The 25,748-nt window shown below is 44.5% G+C and overlaps 1 protein-coding gene across 1 annotated transcript in view; it reads left to right on the top strand.

Annotated features, from left to right (window-relative positions):
- Positions 1-25,748, top strand: part of LOC126154306 (retinal guanylyl cyclase 2) — a 450,774-nt gene that overhangs the window by 51,139 nt on the left and 373,887 nt on the right. Inside the window, exon 3 of the mRNA XM_049916128.1 lies at positions 4,366-4,575. Coding sequence (XP_049772085.1) covers positions 4,366-4,575 — 210 coding nt within the window. The remainder of the gene's footprint in view (positions 1-4,365; positions 4,576-25,748) is intronic.

The following is a 25,748-nucleotide window of genomic DNA, read 5'->3' as shown; positions in this document are numbered from 1 at the left end:
TTGGTATTGAATACAAAAAGGAAAACTGGAGGCTGTTTACTGATTCATCCCAAACTAGTTTAAAAGCTGTTTTATTATGCAATGGTAACATGTATGCATCTAAAAGAAGGCGTCTTTCTCGGACCTGACACTAGAAAATTGATGTTTGATGTTAACTTTGAATCAACAATGACCTCAAATGACAAAGAAGCATGATTATCATACAAGCAAGTCCTTACAAAGTTAATAGGACATGAAAAAGACCCAGAATGTGTTTCTATTATAGCTGCAATGTTAAGGAAGTTTAAAACTTTAGGGTGTTTGATGAGCCTGAAAGTTCACTTTTTGAACAGTCACCTTGATTACTTCCCAGACAATATGGAGGATGTTAGTGAGGAGCAAGGAGAGCGTTTTCACCACGACATCAAAGTGATGGAAAAAAGCTACCAAGGCCGCTGGAACACCAGCATGATGGGGGGACTACTGTTGGTCACTTCACCGACGAGTTCAGCAAGCCACTCCTCGTAGAAAAAGCTACACAAGAAGCTTCAAAGAAAAAAAAGGAAGAAAATACAAACCAATTCCAGCTGACGAGTGAAACCTCTACTAACACATATTATTGTTTTAAGTAGCTTACTGTAAATACAAACCATGCTTATGTTGTAACAAGGCGTTTCATTAATTTCTCCGTTTATCATATAGCACAGGATTTTTATACTATATAATAAAAAGCATATTGCTCGAAAACTATGGGTGATAAAAAAAACTGAGGCTAGATTTGGATTCAGCTCATAAAAATCTATAAAGATCAGCTATCAAAGTAAAAAAAGCTTTTATAAAAAAATTTTCGTTGGCCTGTGTTATTAATAATTTCTGATTTGGTCATCTTTCGTTTGTGACAGCGATAGTGTTTACAGTGTGTGTGTGTGTGTGTGAGTGTGTGTGTATTTGTGCGTGCGTGTATCTTTCTGGAGTTTCTCTGCAAACTGAGGTTTTAAATTCCCTCCACAGCGCTTATTTGCTGCAGTTATGGCTTGAAAATTGGGGAGTGCTCTCCCGTCCACATGTCGGTGGTTGTCGACGTCGTCACCCGACTTGATTCCCGTAAGTTATTAGAACACGGTATCCGTCGGGAGAAACGCAGGTCTCACATGAAACAGTTTATTCACTTCGTCTTATAGGTAGCGTGAATTCTTCTCTTTGAATTCCCATGGAGCCTTTTACGTTATTATTATTGCCACAACATTATGTGACGTCCCCTCTCCATTTTTCGTTGTCGCTGTTATGTTGAGCCGCTACTGCTACAGCTCGGTCGGTGGATTGGAGACGCGACGCGCAGTGATGGTTGTCCCCGTCGGATAACGTGGAACAGCACCTGAAAATCTCTGAAGAAAATTGTTCCTCGCGTAATGTATGAAAGTCCGTTTTCGAGTCCGTACAGTCTTCTCAGCAATGCAAACTGCTGATTTTAATTGTCCGTTATGGTTTTATGATGATCTGCTATGCCCGGTTATTGAGTGAATCATTCGTCACCGGCGTCGTTTCACACCACTGAAGCGAGGAAAAATTCATTTGCGGTTCATTATCAGTAGCTGTTGTTACGTTGCTAGGCACAACTGTTCACTACGGCACGACGCAAATCCAGAGATAATCTGTAATGCTATCTTGCTGTCGTGCGTCGTAATATTATTTCGGCAAAACACTCCTTTCACTGCTCAATGTTCATCAAGTCACTCTTTCAGTTACAATGTTCACAGTTAATTAATTTTGATCATCAACTATCACACAGTTCAATTAATGATGGAGCCAACACGTGAGATTTCCATTACTGACGAACAATTTTTATTGTTCCTTCTTAGCAGTTAGTTTATAATCATCACACCACACGCACACCGATGGATCAGATCAATTACGATTCTTTTCAGTTCGGTGATCGTGACAATTACGACAACTTTTACAATCGGCGTATTTGAATTATCTTCGTGTGGTCTTATTCATGTTTCCTATTCAAGGCTAATCAGGTATTGCAGTCTTCGATACTATGTCCTTTCTTCGTTGTAACTGTTCACTTTGATGAAGGTTGAGTCCAACAATAGTATCTGCAATAATTAAAGTTCAATAACTCGTCGTACACTATCAAAATATCACTTCAGTTCAAGTTCTCAAGTCAGAATAACTGAGAACAAAGTCCGCGCATCTCTATCACGCAATAGTACTTTTTTAAATCGAAACAGTCTCATAGCGCTCCATTTTTAGTACTATAACAAACGGTGCTCTCTCTCACGACTTGATAGCAAGCAAGCTAGCAAGCGACTAACATTTCCATGATCGAGCATTGTAGACGCATTGAATTTCCTTTTCGCCGCGTTTACAACTCTCTTTCGCAATAAATATTATCTCTGACCGACATATTACTTTGGACTTAACGTTCGACGTACTGACTTGCAGTTGTTACTGAGATGTTTGATAGCTACTTAAAAATAACCTTTCTTTCTACCTTTATACACTACTGGGCATTAACATTGCTACACCACTAAGATGACGTGCTACAGACGCGAAATTTAACCGACAGGGAGAAGATGCTGTGATATGCAAATGATTAGCTTTTCAGAGCATTCACACAAGGTTGGCGCCGGTGGCGACACCTACAACGTGCTGACATGAGGAAAGTTTCAAACCGATTTCTCATACACAAACAGCAGTTGACCGGTGTTGCCTGGTGAAACGTTGTTGTGATGCCTCGTGTAAGGAGGAGAAATGCGTACCATCACGTTTCCGACTTTGATAAAGGTCGGATTGTAGCCTATCGCGATGGTGATTTATTGTATCGCGACATTGCTGCTCGCGATGGTCGAGATCCAATGACTGTTAGCACAATATGGAATCGGTGGGTTCAAGAGGGTAATACGGAACGCCGTGCTGGATCCCAACGGCCTCGTATCACTAGCAGTCGAGATGACACGCATCTTATCCCCATGGGTGTAACGGATCGTGCAGCCACGTCTCGATCCCTGAGTCAACAGATGGGGACGTTTGCAAGACAACAACCATCTGCACAAACACTTCGACGACGTTTGCAGCAGTATGGACTACAGCTCGGAGACCATGGGTGCGGTTACCCTTGACGCTGCATCACAGACAGGAGCGCCAGCGATGGTGTACTCAACGACGAACCTGGGTGCACGAATGGTAAAACGTCATTTTTTCGGATGAATCCAGGTTTTGTTTACAGCATCATGATGGTCGCATCTGTGTTTGGCGACATCGTGGTGAACGCACATTGGAAGGGTGTATTCGCAGGCCGGGCGGAGTGGCCGAGCGGTTAAAGGCGCTACAGTCTGGAACCGCACGACCGCTATGGTCACAGGTTCGAATCCTGCCTCGGGCATGGATGTATGTGATGTCCTTAGGTTAGTTAGATTTAAGTAGTTCTAAGTTCTAGGGGACTTATGACCATAGCAGTTGAGTCCCATAGTGCTCAGAGCCATTTGAACCATTTGGTGTATTCGTCATCACCATACTGTCGTATCACCCGGCGTGATGGTATAGGGTGCCATTGGTTACACGTTTCGGTCACCTCTTGTTCGCATTGACGACACTTTGAACAGTGGACGTTACATTTCAGATGTGTTACGACCCGTGGCTCTACCCTTCTTTCGATCCCTGCGAAACCCTACATTTCAGCAGGATAATGCACGACCGCATGTTGCAAGTCCTGTACGGGTCTTTCTGGTTACAGAAAATGTTCGACAGCTGCCCTGGACAGCACATTCTTCAGATCTCTCACCAATTGAAAACGTCTGGTCAATGGTGGTCGAGCTACTGGCTCGTGACAATACGCCAGTCACTACTCTTGATGAACTGTGGTATCGTGTTGAAGCAGCATGGGCAGCTGTACCTGTACACGCCATCCAAGCTCTGTTTGACTCAATGCCGACGCGTATCAAGGCCGTTATTACGGCCAGAGGTGGTTGTTCTGGGTACTGATTACTCAGGATCTATGCACCCAAATTGCGTGAAAATGTAATCACATGTCAGTTATAGTATAATATATTTGTCCTATGAATACCCGTTTATCATCTGCATTTCTTCTTGGTGTAGCAATTTCAATGGCAAGTAGTGTATTATGACATACTCAGTAATTATTGAAATTGGTGTTCATCAAAACTGTAAGGTCTTATATTATTGTCAAAGTTGTCGTACCTGTCAAGATAATACTGTTCCCTACTTTAAATTATCGTGACATTCTTATTTGGGTTTTCGGGTTTCTTGTGGTGTTACAATTACTTCTTAACTTAATCAAAAGTCAAAGGTAAAATGGAGTGGGAGACATAATTGCACTGGTACGTAAGATAGTTGCTACTTTACAGGCTGTTGTGGTTGCAGGTGGACGAGGGCATCGAGGCGATGCTGTGCTGCTGGCTGCAGCAGCTGCGCGAGTTCGGCGGCCCCGAGGTGGCGGAGCGGCCGGACCTGCTCAAGGGCTCGTTCGGCTCGCTGCAGCACCTGGCGAGGCCCGCCACGCTGGCCGGCTCCACGGGGTCGCTGGCGCAGGCGCGCTCCTACCTGCAGGCCGACACGCGCGCGCGCTACAACGTGAGTACGGAAAGAAACACACTACTCACTCACTGTCTGCAGTCGCTACAGACAATCCTCGAGGGTTGGGATCCCAGGGAATGAATATAGCTACTGGTTAGCCAAGTTGGCTACCAGGTGGACGAATTTGGAGATGGTGGTACCGGAACCGGACCTTCAGTCGATTCTATTTCTCCTCATTTTTGGAACACAACCTATGACCTGCATAGAGACACAAGTGATGACACTTTCTGCAGGACCAGACCATCATTTTGCAAGACAATGCTCAAGCACGTAAAGTGCAATCTGCTACTAATTTGCTTGACTGACGTGGCTGCTAGGTGCTATACCAACTACTGCACTCCCCTGACTTAAGCCCTCGTAAGTTCAACTCGATTTCTAAACTGAAGGAAACGCTTCACGGCATTCGCTCCAGAACTGCCACAAATTCGTCTGGCAATAGACCGCGCCGCTCGAACTGTCAACACAACTGGCACTGCTAAGAGTATCCTACGACTTCCACATCGCTGACAACGAGTTATACAGAATACTCGTGAATACTTTGAAGGTCAGTATAACTTTGAAACACATATCTATTTTGTACGAGCCGTAAATAAATAGTTGCCACTATTAAAGTCCCAACCCTCCTACTTAAATGCATTCACTCACCTGATTTTACTGTGCCTTGTGATTAGGAATTTTGAAGTACTTCATGAGTACTGTCTTTTTGACAGAAATTTGTAATCCAGACATTTAGATCGTCTCTTTAAACAGCCTGATTTGCTCAGTTTCTGTATCGATGCCTTCGCAAAACATTACTAAATACATTGCGAAGTTAAAACAGATGATTCTGACGTTCGAGTTTCTGTATTGCAGTCTGATTTCTTGTATTTTATTTCTTCTAGTCTAAGATCCTATTCCGTTATTATCTTTTCCAAAACGTATCTGAAAAGCAATGAGAAAAAACCACCACCTCGCCTTATAACAGTTTTTGATTTCCGAAGGAATTTTATTTTCACTTTTTTCTGTCGATATTTCTTTAATAATTGCCAAAGTTCTTTTGGTTGAAGGCCTCGGTTGCAAATAGTGGTAAGACACAAATCGATTGTTTATAGGATCTGTACAGTAAAGTTTCAATAAAATTTCGTGTAAGATACGAGGGGCGTTCAGTAAGTAATGCTACACATCTTTTTCTGAAAGCAGGTTGGTTTTCTATAGCATTCCAAAACATCATTTTTTTTCTCCACTCTTTTGGCTACAAAACCCTATTTTTCAGTATAATCTGCGTTCCATGCGTCGGCCTTACCTCACCTTACGCGGAACGGCTACAAGACAGCATGGTACCTCACTACTGGTCCATTCCTGGGCCTACGTCTTGTTGCGACAGTAACCTCCCCATCATCCACGTACTGCGTGTCGCAGAGTGCCAAACAGATGGAAGTCGGAAGGTGCGAGATCCGGTATGTAGGGTGGATGAGGAAGAACACTCCAGTAAAGCTTTGTGAGCTTCTCTCGGGCGCGCGGACTTGTGTGAGACCTTGCTTTGTTATGGAGAAGAAGAAGTTCGTTCGCTTCACCTCTAATGAGAGTTTGAACACATTACAGAGTGGCATGGAGTCACAGCTGTGTGCGGCCAGCCGGCAAGCGGGAAATCGGACAGGTTTTGCGCGGCATTATTGCAATGATGACAGACGACCAGTCCAACGACTCACCGTGCTTTTGTTTTCTGCCAAGTCTCCGTAGACATTCTGCAAGCGGCCTACGAATACCTACGATGCTCTGGTTTCCCGCCAAAAGAAACTCAATGACAGTTCCCGGTTTGGCACGCACCTCCATTACAGATGCTATTTGAAGGCTATGTACAGCGCCATCACATATCGGAACTTCGTGAAACTACAGGGGCTGAAGCGACAATATTCCACGATGTCCCACATTACATTTCGCATTTTGTCAACCGAAACTGGCCGAGAAAAAAAAGTGTTGCGTTACTTACTCAACGAACAATGTGATTTCTTTTATTCAGATCACTCATTGTTTTCATTCTTCAGTGACGACACACTTTCAAATTGGTAAATATTATCCAAACTTACATTCTTAAAAAATTTCAGATAGATATTTGACATTGTTTACTAACGAACTAAGTGCACTTAGAATGGGCTAGCAACACGTTACCACTGTTTACTTTCTGGGAGAATTAAGGGGAGGTTTACTATCTTTGGCCCGAAAAAAGCATGTTCTATGAGAATTTTTTTCTCGGGATGTGTTGTAGATATCATTGTCAAATTTGGTCAAAATGTTTATTGATATTCGCTCTACAAACTGGAATTTTTTCGACCGGAAATGTCGAAGAGCAAAGGGGGAAGTGCCATCGGAACGAAACAAAATTTCGATGTAGACCTCCACGCGCGATATGTCACAGGTCAGCCGACTCGTCTGAAATCAAAATGGAGTTGACGTTAGGGAAGTATATAATATTCTTTAGGAGTTGTACCTCGCTTAAGTTATTTGAACCACAGGAAACAAAATGGCGGCCATTTGAAGAAAAGAGGGTTTTTTTAATCGATTTTTCGACTTTGTCGGACAAGTAAAAATGTTTGTAGTTGATGGATAGGAATAAAAGTGGTGCAACTCCTACACAATTTAGTTAGCTTCGTCGTAAACAAAGAATCATGCCAATCGCTTCAGTAGATTTGGTGTTACCATACGACGCGATAAAAAAAGTCATTTCGAGAAAAACGCGTTTGAAGTTTTGACTACATATAAATGTGGTATTATGCAACTTGCGTTCAATCTGCTGTTCTGGGTCCATAAACTAGTCCTTCCTCTTCCTCATAGAGGGCTTTCTGCTCAATCTGGGCTATCCTGCGCTGCTCCAGAGCCGCTCGTACGGCCAGTGACAAGCGGTTTTCGGCCGCTTGAATCCGGTGGTCGTCCGAATGCTTGGCGAACTGCGTCGAATAGAGTCCCAGGGTGACGTCCATAGTTGTCATGGTCTTCAGAACTGCTGAATACCCTTCGTTGAAGCTGCTCACTGCCAGGAAAGTCGCAATCTCCACAGTCTTCGCACCAGAATTCAAATGCTTGGGGGCTAACTTCCAAGCACCGGCGTCCAAACTTTCATTAGAATTTTGTCTGTTTCCTCTCAAGCACCCTCTCGTCCTCCGAAAGGGCATCGTAGATCGGATGAACCACTTTTTGAACTTCTTTGGAGAGCGGCTGGTCGTGTTGATATTCGTCCAGATGGCCGGTAGCCTCTGCAAAGCGCCACTCGGACCAACTAGTTTTCCCAGCCTGACAAGTTTGGTGTTGTGGGTGGTCATCCGGCGAACACTTGTGGAAATACGTTTCCCAAATTGCCTTCTTCATCTGTTCCACAGAATTTTAATACCATCGGATTTTTTGTTCAGCCGCGAATAGCAAACATCTCCGTTCTGTATTCGGAAAAACCGTTTCGGGGTGGATTCTAAACACTTTTATGGATCCAAAAATACAGTTTAAAAAATCGAGTTTTTAAACCAAAAGATAGTAAACCTCCCCTTAACGAAGCTTTATTGCAAAATGACTCAAAAATACACATTTAAACTCTCCGAATTGTTTCAGTTGTTTATATTGAGATTGTATTTCATAACGATTTTTGTGGGGAGTGGGGATGGATAGAGGGGGATAACGACCCGATTGGATCCGCGCCTTGTCCGCCTCCCACTCCTCCCAAAGTTTCTAGCGAAACCGGACATATCAGTAAGAAGTTGGGAAATGGTACTGTTAACTAGGTTCCCGTGACGTGCAGCTGCCTACATCGCAGATACCTCTCACGTCATTAACTGTAGCAGTGATGGGGAAGCGGGTCCGTGACGCTGGTAGGGTGGGTGGCCAGCAGTCGGTAATGAGAGCGGACGCGCCTTCACGGGGAGCTGGCGGCTCGGCTGCGCTCGGCTCAGTGGGTCGCGGGATGGCGCCAGGCGTGTCGGTAATTGCGCCCAGATTACTGGCTCGCCAGCGCCGCGCGCCATATAAATTGCAGCCGCCTGCGCCACTGGCAGCTGCCGTGCCTCAACCGGTCCCGCCCCGTCCCGTTCCAGCCTGCGGCATCCCATCGCTTGCGGCACACGAAGCGGTGTCGGCTTGTGCCTCCAGTCAGCATGTCAAGTCGCGGGAGCCCACATGCCACTACTGAATGACAGAAACGCTGTTAACGAAGAAGGTCACTGTAGTGTCTCCGCGACTTGATGTGGCCTGGAGACGAGGCGAGAAAAAAAGGTTATCCGCCAGATAATTGCCGTTCCAGAAGAACCCAAAGAGCTGTTTTCGTGACATAAGAGACTTGATGGCCATAAAGCGTGTGTATTTGTCTGCCATGATAGAATATTTCCGCAATAATATGCACTAGCCGAACCTAAAATGGCGAAGATTCAGCAAAATTCGCGTTAAGCGGATGTTGGCAAATTAGACTTCCGGCTTAATTCTTACTGCATTAACCTAAAGACAAAAGCCAGTCACTATGAATAATGCTGTTTATTAGGCACAAATAATGGATTTACCAGTTTCTAACCGAGAGGTTCATCATCAGCAGACTATTTGCACTCAATATTACTGTATGTTGTGTGATGGTCGCTGATATAAGGGGGAAAATGGGCAGTTGCAAGTAGACCTTTCCATACAAACTTAATTATGTATATAGGCACTTCCGTCCATTCTGGGAATCGAGAATCTCCACGATTTTTGCCTGTTATCGATCTTGATAATGGAAACACACCAGTTCCAGAGATTGCAAAACTTTCCAGACTGTTGTAATTTCAAGTTCGAAGTCGGATAACACATGCCAAGAAAATAACTTTTTTCGTATGATGCACTAGGGTTGCCCAGAAAGTAAAGCACAGCATTTTTTTTCTTCAACAGTTCTTTATTGAACATAATGAGAATTACACACACGAAAGAATGGGGTTTTATCTACACCCCCTATTTTTCCACGTAAAATCCTTCCCATTCTATGGCCTTCCTCCAGCGCGAAACGAGGGCGTGTATGCCCTGTCGGTGCTAATCCTTGTCCTGGTGGCGGAGCCAGTTCAAAAATGGCTCTGAGCACTATGGGACTTAACATCTATGGACATCAGTACCCTAGAACTTAGAACTACTTAAACCTAACTAACCTAACGACATCACAGAACACTCAGTCATCACGAGGCAGAGAAAATCCCTGACCCCGCCGGAAATCGAACCCGGGAACCCGGGCGCGGGAAGCGAGAACGCTACCGCACGACCACGAGCTGCGGACGCGGAGCCAGTGCTTCACTGTGTGAACCACCTCCTCGTCGTCCTCTAAATGTCTTCCACGAATGGCATCCTTAATGAATGACAACATCAGCTCGCTGCAGCATGTCAGGCGCGACAGCCGTGGATGGGCTCCCAGACCGCTGCAAATCGTGGAGCTCCGACGAACCGCCTTCTGGTGACCTCACGCTCCGTGCCCAACGACTAACTGGACTTCTCTCGACAGTAGATGCTCCATGGACGTTGCACAAGATTTTGCGAAATGGTTCAAATGGCTCTGAGCACTATGGGACTTAACATCTGTGGTCATCAGTCCCCTAGAACTTAGAACTACTTAAACCTAACTAACCTAAGGACATCACACACATCCATGCCCGAGGCAGGATTCGAACCTGCGACCGTAGCAGTCGCGCGGTTCCGGACTGAGCGCCAGGGAACCGCTAGACCACCGCGGCCGGCTTTTGCGAATATTCCCACACTTTCTTTCTGTGCAGTGAGAAATTCAAAGACGGCACGTTGTTTGTAATGTACATCACCTACAGACGCCGTTTTGAAACAGTCCTGCCGCTACGCTACCTATCGGAGGTGACGGAAACTTGGCGCGCTCACTCAGGACAATTCAAATAATACATACGTACCGTTTCGCGTTTGTAGCATCGTTTTTGGCTGAGAAAAATTCCGGTGCAATACTTTCTGGGCAATCCTCTTAACTACAAGTTCACAGTGTTCTGACGTTTTCCTGCACTTATACTTTACTGCTCATTAAAACTGATACACCAAGAAGAAATGCAGATGATAAACGGGTAACATTGGACAAATACACTCCTGGAAATGGAAAAAAGAACACATTGACACCGGTGTGTCAGACCCACCATACTTGCTCCGGACACTGCGAGAGGGCTGTACAAGCAATGATCACACGCACGGCACAGCGGACACACCAGGAACCGCGGTGTTGGCCGTCGAATGGCGCTAGCTGCGCAGCATTTGTGCACCGCCGCCGTCAGTGTCAGCCAGTTTGCCGTGGCATACGGAGCTCCATCGCAGTCTTTAACACTGGTAGCATGCCGCGACAGCGTGGACGTGAACCGTATGTGCAGTTGACGGACTTTGAGCGAGGGCGTATAGTGGGCATGCGGGAGGCCGGGTGGACGTACCGCCGAATTGCTCAACACGTGGGGCGTGAGGTCTCCACAGTACATCGATGTTGTCGCCAGTGGTCCGCGGTAGGTGCCCGTCGACCTGGGACCGGACCGCAGCGACGCACGGATGCACGCCAAGACCGTAGGATCCTACGCAGTGCCGTAGGGGACCGCACCGCCACTTCCCAGCAAATTAGGGACACTGTTGCTCCTGGGGTACCGGCGAGGACCATTCGCAACCGTCTCCATGAAGCTGGGCTACGGTCCCGCACACCGTTAGGCCGTCTTCCGCTCACGCCCCAACATCGTGCAGCCCGCCTCCAGTGGTGTCGCGACAGGCGTGAATGGAGGGACGAATGGAGACGTGTCGTCTTCAGCGATGAGAGTCGCTTCTGCCTTGGTGCCAATGATGGTCGTATGCGTGTTTGGCGCCGTGCAGGTGAGCGCCACAATCAGGACTGCATACGACCGAGGCACACAGGGCCAACACCCGGCATCATGGTGTGGGGAGCGATCTCCTACACTGGCCGTACACCACCGGTGATCGTCGAGGGGACACTGAATAGTGCACGGTACCCGTCATCGAACCCATCGTTCTACCATTCCTAGACCGGCAAGGGAACTTGCTGTTCCAACAGGACAATGCACGTCCACATGTATCCCGTGCCACCCAACGTGCTCTAGAAGGTGTAAGTCAACTACCCTGGCCAGCAAGATCTCCGGATCTGTCCCCCATTGAGCATGTTTGGGACTGGATGAAGCGTCGTCTCACGCGGTCTGCACGTCCAGCACGAACGCTGGTCCAACTGAGGCGCCAGGTGGAAATGGCATGGCAAGCCGTTCCACAGGACTACATCCAGCATCTCTACGATCGTCTCCATGGGAGAATAGCAGCCTGCATTGCCGCGAAAGGTGGATATACACTGTACTAGTGCCGACATTGTGAATGCTCTGTTGCCTGTGTCTATGTGCCTGAGGTTCTGTCAGTGTGATCATGTGATGTATCTGACCCCAGGAATGTGTCAATAAAGTTTCCCCTTCCTGGGACAATGAATTCACGGTGTTCTTATTTCAATTTCCAGGAGTGTATATTATACTAGAACTGACATCTGACTACATTTCCACGCAATTTGGGTGCATAGATCCTGAGTAATCAGTACCTAGAACCACCACCTCTGGCCGTAATAACGGCCTTGATACGCCTGTTCAGTGAGTCAAACAGATCTTGGATGGCGTGTACAGGTACAGTTGCCCATGCAGCTTCAATACGACACCACAGTTCATCGAGAGTAGTGACTGGCGTATTGTGACGACCCAGTTGCTCGGCCACCCTTGACCAGACGTTTCCAGTTAGTGAGAGATATGGAGAATGTGCTGGCCAGGGCCGCAGTCGAACATTTTCTGTATCCAGAAAGGCCCGTACAGGACCTGCAACATGCGGTCGTGCTTTATCCTGCTGAAATGTAGGGTTTCACAGGGATCGAATGAAGGGTAGAATCACGCGTCGTAACACATAAAGTGCCGTCAATGCGAACAGGAGGTGACCGAGACGTGTAACCAATGGCACCCCCTACCATCACGCCGGGTGATACGCCAGTATGGCGATGACGAATACACGCTTCCAATGTGCGTTCACCGCGATGTCGCCAAACACGGATGCGACCATCATGATGCTCTAAACAAAACCTGGATTCATCCGAAAAAATGACGTTTTGCCATTCGTGCACCCCGGTTCGTCCTTGAGTACACCATCGCAGGCGCTCCTGTCTGTGATGCAGAATCAAGGGTAACCGCAGCGATAGTCTCCGAGCTGATAGTTCATGCTACTGCAAACGTCGTCGAACTGTTTGTGCAGATGGTTGTTGTCTTGCAAACGTCGCCATCTGTTGACTCAGGGATCGAAACGTGTCTCCACGATCCGTTACAGCCATGTGGCTGTCATCTCGACTACTAGTGATACGAGGCCGTTGGGATGCAGCACGGCGTTCCGTATTACCCTCTTGATCCCACCGATTCCATATTGTGCTACCAGTCATTGGATCTCGACCAACGCGAGCAGAAATGTCGCGATACGATAAACCGCAATCGCGATAGTCTACAATTCGACCTTTATCAAAATCGGAAACGTGATTGTACGCATTTCTCCTCCTTACACGAGGTATCACAACAACGTTTCACCAGGCAACGCCGGTCAACTGCTGTTTGTGTATGAGAAATCAGTTGGAAACTTTCCTCATGTCAGCACGTTGTAGGTGTCGCCACCGGCGCCAACCTTGTGTGAATGCTCTGAAAAACTAATCATTTGCATATCACGACATCTTCTTCCTGTCGGTTAAATTTCGCGTCGGTAGCACGTCATCTTCGTGGTGTAGCAATTTTAATGGCCAGTAGTGTACTATGAAACCTTGCTTCTTGCCAAATTTCATGATTCTAAAGCGATGGGAAGCACCAAACACGTTCTGATGAGTGAGTTTGCGAGTATCAAAATATTTTACAGAAAGGGCCGTATTTTTTGATTGCATTGACTTAGAAGCTATCCTTCATTACACTGCCGAGAGACCATAGACCTTAGTATGTGTAGTATGTGACATAAATTTCGAATTGATATGTCTGCCCTTTCCTAAGAAAAGGGGATTTCAACAATCGGACGGACAGGCAGATAGACAGACAGATAACAAAGTTATACTGTAAGGGTTCCGTTTCCACCGATTGAGATACGGAACGCTAAAAAGGACTATTTTATTGTAAATCAGCGAAATAACGAATTATAACAGCGTAAACAACTTTCTAAAATAATAAATGAATTAGTCTGGTATTACTTACATCAGAAACCTTGCGTCTGTTTGTTGCTTTGTTCACTGCTTTTGAAAAAGTGCGTATTAAGCCGAATGCCTGGCGATATTTCACAGTCTCCTAAACTTTGAATTGTTACATCAAACTGATCGGTACCTTTCCACAGCAACGACGACTAATAGTTAAAATCGAGAGACATATATCGAAAATGAAGAAGGTATCAGCAGGAACCCCTCATGGATCAGTTCTGTCACCAGCATTATTCAACATACATGTGAAAGATATCCCGACCAAGAACAATGATATCCTCGCGCAGTTACTACGTTTGACACACTTTGTGCAAAGCGTGACACACAGCCTAGTATTTCGACCTTACGGATGTTTCCGTACGAAGATGGCCATTTACAAGGACAAACCCTTGCCGAGGACTCCTTCTATCAAAGAACTTACAACATACACAGAAATGTTGAGGCAGAAAATTACCAAGGCATAGATATACTTGAAGCTATGCGGAATTCTTTCTGGGAAGAACAATCTTGGCGAGTGTCTGTGTCTGTTAGTCTGGGATAAGTGTGTTACGCCACAATAACGGAAGCTGATAACAAATAATACGGTTGTTGAGATGAAGAATCCGAAGTGACCAATCAGATGCATGGACCCACGCGTGGCAACTTTTGCTGAACTCTACGGGAGAGATGCCCGCAACTCGTGGTCGTGCGGTAGCGTTCTCGCTTCCCACGCCCGGGTTCCCGGGTTCGATTCCCGGCGGGGTCAGGGATTTTCTCTGCCTCGTGATGGCTGGGTGTTGTGTGCTGTCCTTAGGTTAGTTAGGTTTAAGTAGTTCTAAGTTCTAGGGGACTGATGACCATAGATGTTAAGTCCCATAGTGCTCAGAGGCATTTTTTTTCTACGGGAGAGACCCCCTTGTTTTACACTTTGTTGCTAGACGTTGTGTGTGCCACTTTAGTTACTGCTCAGAGGTCGATCGTGTTGTATTGTGCAGCAAAAAATAAACAGTTTTACAGTTACACTATTTACTAGCCGTCAAATATTAGTACACTATCAACGAAACGCCTATTCTGTAAAGAGTCTAAGTTCCATGTATAAAACATCTTCAAACTTCTGGTTATTTGAAAAATGAGTTGTGTTATATATTTATCGTTAAGCATGTAAACGAGACTAAGTTTATAAGAGGTTTGAAATTATATTTAAAACTTGTTATCGAACACTGGATGATTATAATCTGAGTAATTCGCGCTCCGTTTTGAGCAAAAGTTGGTTTTTCACACATGTCAATACATATGACGTCATACCTCTTGAAGTATGTCGTTCGATGATATAATTTTGCGTGTTACTTCATTGGTGTAGGTGGATCCTGATTGCAAAATTTATTTCGAATAGATTTAGTAATAAAGAAGTAAGAAGTTAATTAAAACGTCATGCCTTAGGCGACAGTTTGTTTTCACGATCAACGAAGATGTCTGGGGGATAAACTTTTATTCATTTCACTATTCTGTCCGGGATATCAGCAAGAAAAAGCTCCGTAAAGGTTTGAAATTATGTGTAAAGTTTGTTGCAAGTCACTAAGTCCTCTCTTTCTCGAATACTGGATGAATATACCAGTGTATTTCCACGCCTTGAGTTACGCTGCCGCAAAACATTCAGGTTGAGTCGAAAGGAAAGATACTTACTGTCAAGGGCTGTACTATTGATGATTCTAAACAAAAAACGTCATATGAGTATTATTCCCTGTTCATAAGAACTTCCGAGGAATCTAATGAAAGCTGTGGGAAGCAGGACAATTGCAGATGATAGTAAAAGAAACATTCTCACATAATATTTCGTTTAATTGTGTACATTCCTTGCAAATGATGTTCAAAAAGTCCACCGTCAACTGCAACGCATTTTGTAGCTCTTATAGACAGCTGCTGTGTTGCTGATCTGACCTCTTTCATACGGTCCTTACTTGAGCGCGCGCATGTAAAATGCGAGAGAGAAGTTACTCCTTTGTGTGCACTTTGCGCTTGTGGACTTCGTTCTTAAACCAACTCCACAAACAATAACCCAATGGAGTAAGATCGGGTGACCTCGTTGACGAAGAAATGACTCTACGGCGACCGATCCAACGCCCAGAACACCTTTCAGTAAGGTACTGTATTACTGGCCTTGGGGAATATTCAGGATATACGTCGTATTGCAATGGTCAGTAAAGACAACAATACGTAGTCTATTGTTGCTTTGGTTGTATTCGCGTGTGAGTGGTGGTGAAGAAGGGCATACGACTGACTCCAGCGATTTTCGAACAACTGTATGTCGATATAGTTAAGAAAAGGGTATACGTTAATTTGAAGTTTTTTGTTCAGAATCATTAACACGATCACTCCCTCAAAGCATGTACCTTCGCTCTTTACCCAACCCGTATAAATAGTTTCTAATTGTAATACTTGTCTTACTGTGAAAACTTTTATTATAAGATTATGTCTCTTAATGAGTACATCATGACATCATTTAAAACGTTTAATTTGATCAATAATAATGCTAGATACTGAAAAATCAAAATTTTTGTTGCCCTTGAAAGCCGCTAGATAGGCAACATGCAAAGGGGGTTAGTGAACCATGAACCACGAACCGAGAGACCCGTTAGTAGTATAGACAAGTCGCCAGTACTCTGTATCCTCCAAAAATTAAAACTGCAAAATAATAAATTTAGTAGAAGGAAGTCTAGCACAGAATGCCATCAGTGACACTGCATGAGCAGGTTCAGAGTGTTTCAAACGACATAGGACAGAGTATGAAATTACAATGAATTCCAGACCTTTAGCTGCTTACAGACGTTGATAAATATCAACAGGAACAGTTTAAAATGTATGCCCCGACCGGGACTCGAAGCCGGGATCTCCTTCTTGCATGGCAGACGCTATATTTTTTTATTTTTTACTTATTTATTTATTTTTTACTTCATTTTCGTTCGGTGTTGTTCGTTGCGCGTTGCGTTTGGGCGGGACGGACGTCACACGACTTCCTTTCAAGTCGATCGTTGATTCCTTTACTCAAGTTTTTATTACCGAAAACGCTGAGCTACCGTGCCGGCCTCGCCGGCCGGAGTGGCCGTGCAGTTCTGGCGCTACAGTTTGGAACCGAGCAACCGCTACGGTCGCAGGTTCGAATCCTGCCTCGGGCATGGTTGTGTGTGATGTCCTTAGTTAGGTTTAATTAGTTCTAAGTTCTAGGCGACTGATGACCTCAGAAGTTAAGTCGCATAGTGCTCAGAGCCATTTCGTACCGGCCTCTATCCGACTGAGCCACCGAGGACACAGAGGATAGTGCGACTGCAGGGACTTATCTCTGGCACGCTCCCCGTGAGACTCACACTTCCAACTTATTGTGCACACACTACATTTGTAGTGTCCCTACTCATTACACTCATTACTCTCGGCAGTCAATCTACCGATTCCCGTGAGTGTTCAGGCAATGCCAGTGCAACTGCACTGAAGATCATTGGCCAGAAAGTCTTATGATGATGCTATCTGTTCTTTCGGACATGCCCGAAAGAAAAGATACCATTGGTGACCTTGCAGCTCTCTAAGAATGAAATTACAGTGAAATCTAGACCTTTAGCTGCTTACAGGCGTTGATAAATATCAACGGGGACAGGTGAAAATGTGTGCCCCGATCAGGACTCGAACCCGGGATCTCGTGCTTACATGGCAGACGCTCTATCCGTCCGATGTTCGAAAGAATAGACACCATCACCATACAGGCCAAGGTATTCCAAATAGCATGCCGAAACGTTTCCGCCTCTAACACCTGTAGAATGCAGACGAAGGCTGCTTCAGAGTCAAAGTCCTGTGGTAAGACGGTAGGGCGAGACAATAAATTCGGCAGAATACAGCGGAATAGAGTTAATGTAGTGCTTGGTGCCCAGTGGCATTGACAGACGATGACTGCTTAGCTTAGCAAACGATGATTTTCTTGACGTATCTGACCGAAGAAAACTACCTTCTGCGTGCTCTTTGGCCGGTGATAACGGCCATCGTTGTAGTGCCCCACCTTGTCGATCTGCGTGACTGAAGATCACGTGGCAAATTTACCGCTGCTTATGGCGAAGTCGCTAAACCTAAGATGAAAGTGGTCTCTCCCTTCGATGTATCTCCGTCCATCGATGGCAAAGATCTCTAGTTTGGTTTTGAGCACAATGACTCTCAGTTGGAGCCATAGCCGGAAGTCACCAGCGCAGCTCAGGCGCAAATTAGGCTGAAGCAGTGCGCCGAGCAGGCACTGACTTCACACACATAGCAAGATACCGTCCCAACGATATCTAGCCGACCACTGTGAGCACCACTTGGCACCAGCATGCTTCTAGCCTACCACAGGGCATCCTTTGGTAATGACAGGCGCGAAAGCACTCTCATAAATAGTCCCCTTGCAATTGTACCATTTGTATCAAAGTGATAACTAGAACACACGAAAAGTTACCCAAAGAAAATTATTAACACGGTGGACATATTATTCTTTTCTGTTTTTTTAAATTGTGGACCTTGACGGAAAAAATCCATTATATCGGAATAAGTTTTGTAACAGGCTCAATGCATCTGCTTCACTGTTGCAACATAAAATCAATAATTTTATTAGCTTTATTAGTGAAAAAGTTTTTGTGGTCCCTTCAAAAAATCAGTGCTCTCTCAAGAAATTTTGACACATCAAGCATAGTACGGATGTGTTGTTGTTGTTGTAGTTCTCAGTCCAGAGAATGGTTTGATGCAGCTGTCTACGCCACTCTATCCTGTGCAAGCCTCTTCATCTCCAAGTAACTACTGCAACCTACATCCTTCTGAATCTGCTCAATGTATTCATCTCTTGGTCTCCTTCTACGATTTTTACCCTCCACCGTGCCCTCCCGTACTAAATTGGTGATCCCTTGATACCTCAGAACATGTCCTATCAACCGATCACTTCTTTAGTCATGTTGTGCCACAAATTCCTCTTCTCCCAATTCGATTCAGTACCTCCTCATTAGTTATGTGATCTACCTATCTAATCTTCGCCATTCTTCTGTAGCACCACATTTCTCAGGCTTCTATTCTCTTCTTGTCTAAGTTATTAATCGTCCATGTTTCACTTCCATGCATGGCTACACTCCATACAAATACTTTCTGAAACAACTTCTATGACACTTAAATCTATATTGAATTTCAACAAATTTCTCTTCTACAGAAATGCTTTCCTTGCCATAGCCAGTCTACATTTTATACCCTCTCTACTTCGACCTTCATCAGTTATTTTGCTACCCTGAAAGGTGGCTATAATTTCGTACCTTACAAGCACTCATCTACATACGTTGCCGTGATTTACAACCGGAATAAGGTATCATTTAATAGTTGTACACGGTGTATATTAATATTTAAAGGAGACTGACATTGTCACGTACACCTTGTAAGTAGTTGTTAACGCTTATTGCGTGAGAGGTGACGGAGTGCCTTTATTACCAAAACGGTGTAATTAATGTTTGCCTATACTAGTAGAGGTTGGAACGCCAGTGGAAATGAAACGTTAGGCGTAACTCAAACGCTGGGTGCAAAAGCCTACACAGGTGTGTTGGTCCTGCTTAACACAGGAAGTAGCCAAGACGGACGGTCGGGCTATAGGCGCTATAGTCTGGAACCGCACGACCGCTACGGTCGCAGGTTCGAATCCTGCCTCGGGCATGGATGTGTGTGATGTCCTTAGGTTAGGTAGGTTTAAGTAGTTCTAAGTTCTAGGGGACTTATGACCACAGCAGTTGAGTCCCATAGTGCTCAGAGTCATTTGAACCATTTGAACGGACGGTCGGGGCACCTGAGCGCCGAAGCACAAACAGCGCTGGCCGGCCACTATTGTAGTGTGGCCAGAAGGATAACCGGATAATACTTTGGAAACTTTGAAAACCTTGAACGCAGCTGAGAGGAACGAGGAAGCGTTACCTAGTAAATCACGCAGGCTGTGTTATTTCGAGGATTTTTACTCTGAGAAGCGTACCATTGTATGTATTCCTAATTAATGGGGATAGGTATATCCTCGCAAACGTTCCGCGCTGGACGACAAAAGACTGAAATATGTTTGGTCGGCGTTCAGAAGAATCTGGAGAGAGGGGAAAATGTTCCGTGGTTTCGAGAATATGATTTTCTTTCTGCAGTTATGAGGGAAGGGAGCGGAGATTTGCTAGGAAGCCAGCGGTGGAGAGAACGGGGTTTTCCTTTTTGAGCACCCATGCCTGACGGTCGCTCAGTATCGGCTTTGTTTCTACAGACAGACTTGCTGTCTTTGCTCTCAGGAGATTTTATACACTACTGGCCATTAAAATTGCTACACCACGAGGATGACGTGCTACCGACGCGGAATTTAACCGACAGGAAGAAGATGCTGTGATATGCAAATGATTAGCTTTTCAGAGCATTCACACAAGGTTGGCGCCGGTGGCAACACCTACAACGTGCTGACATGAGGAAAGTTTCCAAACGATTTCTCATACACAAACAGCAGTTGACCGGCGTTGCCTGGTGAAACGTTGTTGTGATGCCTCGTGTAAGGAGGAGAAATGCGTACCATCACGTTTCCGACTTTCATAAAGGTCGGATTGTAGCCCATCGCGATTGCGGTTTATCGTATCGCGACATTGCTGCTCGCGTTGGTCGAGATCCAATGACTTTTAGCAGAATACGGAATCGGTGAGTTCAGGAGGGTAATACGGAACGCCGTGCTGTATCCCAACGGCCTCGTATCACTAGCAGTCGAGATGACAGGCATCTTATCCGCATGGCTGTAACCTATCGTGCAGCCACGTCTCGATCCCCGAGTCAACAGATGGGGACGTTTGCAAGACAACAACCATCTGCACAAACAGTTCGACGACCTTTACAGTAGCATGGACTATCAGCTCGGAGACCATGGCTGGGTTACCCTTGACGCTTCATCACAGACAGGAGCGCCTGCGATGGTGTACTCAACGACGCACCTGGGTGCACGAATGGCAAAACGTCATTTTTTCGGATGAATCCAGGTTCTGTTTACAGCATCATGATGATCGCATCCGTGTTTGGCGACATCGTGGTGAACGCACATTGGAAGCGTGTATTCGTCACCGCCATACTGGCGTATCACCCGGCGTGATGATATGGGGTGCCATAGGTTACACGTCTCGGTCACCTCTTGTTCGCATTGACGGCACTTTCAACAGTGGACGTTACATTTCAGATGTGTTAAGGCCCGTAGCTCTGCCCTTCATTCGATACCTGCGAAATCCTACATTTCAGCAGGATAATGCACGACCGCATGTTGCAGGTCCTGTACGGGCCTTTCTGGATACAGAAAATGTTCGATTGCTGCCCTGGCCAGCACATTCTCCAGATCTCTCACCAACTGAGAACGTCTAGTCAATAGTGGCCGAGCAACTGGCTCGTCACAATACGCCAGTCACTACTCTTGATGAACTGTGGTATCGTGTTGAAGCTGCATGGGCAGCTGTACCTGTACACGCCATCCAAGCTCTGTTTGACTCAATTCCCAAGTGTATCAAGGCCGTTATTACAGCCGGAGGTGGTTGTTCTGGGTTCTGATTTCTCAGGATCTGCGCACCCAAATTGCGTGAAAATGTAATCACATGTCAGTTCTAGTATAATATATTTGTCCAATGAATATCCGTTTATCATCTGCATTTCTTCTTGGTGTAGCAATTTTAATGGCCAATAGTGTAGTTAGAACGGTTAGGCACTGTACTGTTGCTGACTTCTGGACTTCATCTTCGGGTAGGGTGTCGTCATTGAGTACGCATCATTCAGTGATTGGGAGCACTTCTTCTGCCTGTACTCACGTTGAGACGTTATCTGAACTCCATCCTTGTGGCTGGGAGTTTGCGTTTCTCATCTCTAGAACACAGAGAGGAGAAGACAGCATTAGATCATACAAGTCAGAGGAGCGTCTTCTGCCGTCCTAATGTTTGAATGAGTTGTTTTTAAATTTTGCGGCTGGAGTTCTTCCGTCGTCACAGACGTGTATGAGAACCACCTCTCCTACCCACCCGACGCAGTACATACGGTGATATTGTTAATTGCTTCGGCTTATTAGGGCTATAAAGCTAAACAGCTGTGATCACGTAAATTTTATTTCCACTGAGGTTGCACACAACTGTAGATCATCCTTGAAAGTAGTGTCTCCTAGTGTTTGGTACGTAGATGATGTCACTCATCTCGCGTCATTTATATTAGATCACATAGCCATAGAAAGGGGCAGATTTGGGCAATTGATCATTCATATTAGTTACGAAATTCATTTGTATCTCTTTATGTCCATTGGACATTGATATATAAACATTTGTAATATATAAAGCGGTTTTCGTCAACAATAAATGTATAAGCAGAAACAGCATTTATCATTTTGTAATTACTAGTTCCCTTAATCATTCATTTACGTTTATGTTGTAATTTATATGTTAAATATCAAGAAGGAGGAGATAATATCACCGTCAAGAGATACTAAGATCAGACAGGGCCAAATCTTCATTTTCGCGTTCAGTGTTTTCTGTTGTGCAGATACATTTTACACCCGCCTGGAGTAGCATCATGGATATGGCTTACCAAACCAGGATCCTATTTAGAGTCTTCTGATAGTAGTCATAAAGTGGTTTGAAACCTCAGAAATTTTCAAAAATGTTTTTCCGTTATTGATTGTGAGCACCAGCTTGCGTGTATAATTTGCAATGGTAATGTCACGATAACAGGATAACCTTAAAAATAATATTTGTGTATATTATTGTATTTCTTTTCAGAAGTGTTGCGCATAAGCCCACTGGCTGCATTTTATTGATATTTATGTTGTGTCCTTTGTCATTTTATTTTGTTTGTATTGTAACGACACAGCTCGTTCGTGACGTTGCCATTAGTTTAGCTTCTTGTAGATATTTTATGTTACGTACCCGTTACATAATAAATGTGGGTGGCGTAAATTGTGTGTACTTTTAAGGGAGACCTGTTACCAGGGATCAGTCCATGATAACGCGTTTAGTAGCACAACAGATCACTAGTTGTAACAATATGGAAATGGAAGATACACGGGGTAGTAAAGAAAGCCTATGGGATGAGAAAGAGTTAGCGTTGTTAGCATCACAAGGCACAGTGAGAAGACTATCGATCCAGGGGAACTTTTTGAGGATGACAGACACAGTCACGTCTGTGGTGGGCAACCTGATAGCGAAGATGAGGAACAGAGACTCACTGAGGCAATCGTGAAGATGCGGGACTATAATGTAGTGAGTCCAAGTGAACGCAGAATAACTAAGAATCGTGGTAGATTGCCGTCAGTGAAAGCGTCACAGGGCAGCATATCAGGGGCGCACTGTGATGACTTTCTTGAATACCAAGAAATGTAAAGGGAAAAGGGCAGAAGATCTCCTAAGAGTAGAGGAAGAGAAAGTCACAATAGGAGAGAAGATTTAGATAACACTGGTTTGTTGAGCATCTTTGCATTCCTAAAAACAATGGCAAGTGAAATGGGAAATAAAATTCAAAACGTTAGTGATGAAATGGGAAGCAAAATTCAGAACGTTAGTGTTGAAATGGGAAGTAAAATCCAAAACATTAGTGTCGAGATTCAGTCGATAAAACATGAAACGAGGGAAGTGAAAAATGAGGTAGTGACGCTCCAGATTGCAGAGGTCAGAAGAACCGCGAATGAGGCGCGATTACTAGCAAGGGGTGCAAAGCGGATTGCTCTTGAAACATTAGAAAAGACAGAAAATACGACAAAGATAGGTAGAGGTGCATTAATGAAGTTGCAGAGGCGTTTGAAACAAGTAGAAATAACGCAGCTGCAAAAGACAGAAATTGCGCCGAATAAGGCATTGACCGCGGAGCTCTCACAATTTAAACAAAACATAGAATGCGAAACTATAGCCACCTTACAACCCAAATAGCAAAACTCATCTACTACTTTAAGTGTCTGATTCTCTAATCTAATTCCCTCAGCATCACCTGATTTAATTCGATTACATTCCAATATCCTTGTTATGCTTTTGTTGGTGTTCATCGTATATCTTCCTTTCAAGACTCTGTCCATTCCGTTCAATTGCTCTTCCAGATCCTTTGCTGTCTCTGACAGAATTACAATGTCATCGGAAAACCTCAAAGTTTTTATTTCTCTTCCATGAATTTTAATTCCAACTCCAAATTTTTCTTTGGTTCCTTTACTGCTTGCTCTATATACTGATTGAATAACATCTGGGATAGGCTACAACCCTGTCTCCCTCCCTTCTCAACCACTGCTTCCCTTTCATGCCCCTCGACTCTTAGAACTGCCATCTGGTTTCTGTACAAATTGTAAATAGCCTTTCGCTCCCTGTATTTGACCCCTGCCACCTTCATAATTTGAAAGAGACTATTCCAGTCAACATTGTCAAAAGCTTTATCTAAGTCTACAAATGCTAGAAACGTAGATTTGCCTCTCCTTAATCTATCTTCTATGATAAGTCGTAGGGTCAGTATTGCCTCACGTATTCCAAAATTTCTACGAAATCCAAACTGACCTTCCCCAAGACCGATAAAAGCTTTCTTTTTGTTCATTTTTAGCCCAGGAGCCTTGGATGAAAGAAACAGGTCAAATTGAATATCTTTACTCTTTTATAAACTAACGTATCACGCCATAAGAATATCATTTGTACTGTCGTGGATTCTGTTGGTGACTTTTAAAAACACAGACTGTATTTTGTTTGTGACAGTCAAATCACCAATTTTTTTCTTTTACTCGAGTACGATGGCCTAATTAGTTTTTTTAATCAGAAAAGATTCCACATCAAGAAACACATAGTCATTACTGTGTCCTGAAGTGCTGCACACTGCAGTCGTAATATGCAGTGTCTCGACGTCGTCAAACATAGTGTTTACTATGGATACAATACTGATATTTCCATCCTTCGTCACTCCTTGCATTAGTTCATGAAACACTCTATAGAGCATTCTTTACAATATCAGCATAAGTCCATTTCCCAAATATGGGTCTATTTTTGGGCCTAATTTCCTTGCAATGTCTTCTGTCCGTTAGTGTTTGAACTTGCTTACAAGGAAGCTTTGTGCCTTTCCGTTCCCTTCAATGTAATTCGTTGCGCTGCAAGCAAGTCCTCTCAGATTGAGTATGACATTGTTCCAGGTATTTTATGACGAGACAATGCAAATACCACTTCTATAAAATATAATATTACATAGATTCAACTTTTTCATTTGTGAGTATAATACAAATATTTTAATAGTGTCGTCTGGTCTCTACAAAGGAGTGAAATCAACATAATTTATTCACAGCAGATTTAATAACTCTCATGAAGTCTCGGCTGACGGTTTCTCAGCTGTCGATTCCCTCTCGTGCTAGCTCCCTGCAGTGAAAGGATGATGAAAGATAGATTCTGTTTCAGTTACACCGTTCGTTCGATCTGTGCCTGGTTGTTTGTGTATCAGCCGACGTATATAAAGATCCTGGACGCAGTGCACCACGATGTCATTACGGTGGCAGCTGCAGCTTACAGGAAAAGCTGCACTAATTTCCTCTGTGCACAAACTAATAGCCTTTGCTCATCTGACTACGGCCTCTCATTGCATGGAAGGTATTTCATAATGAATGTTATTACTGTTTCATAGGCGGCGAATGCAACATGCCGGTTTTAAACTACAGCATAATTATGTTCGAAAAACTCGCCATTATTAATGCCAGTGCAGAGGTATTTCTTTTACTGAAGTCAGCCGTCATCGGAAGCCTAACCCATTACCTTATAAGCAATATGATTACTACGACCAAGTTTTCAGATTGTTGGACACTGCACGTGTCGTGACTGTCCCATGAAATACTATTTCAGTGAAGTTTAAGCTTTTTGCATGCACCGTGAATCAGCGGCCAACTCGCCATCATTTGGAACCTGTCATTACGTTCGCAAATAAGATACATTTCGTCTGGGAAAACATGGATACATGCAAGTGT

The sequence above is a fragment of the Schistocerca cancellata genome, chromosome 2 (genome assembly GCF_023864275.1).
Source record: "Schistocerca cancellata isolate TAMUIC-IGC-003103 chromosome 2, iqSchCanc2.1, whole genome shotgun sequence".
In the NCBI taxonomy this organism is placed as follows: Eukaryota; Metazoa; Arthropoda; class Insecta; order Orthoptera; family Acrididae; genus Schistocerca; species Schistocerca cancellata.
Note: the sequence above shows the minus strand (reverse complement) of the source record. Positions and strands in the feature narration are given on the sequence as shown.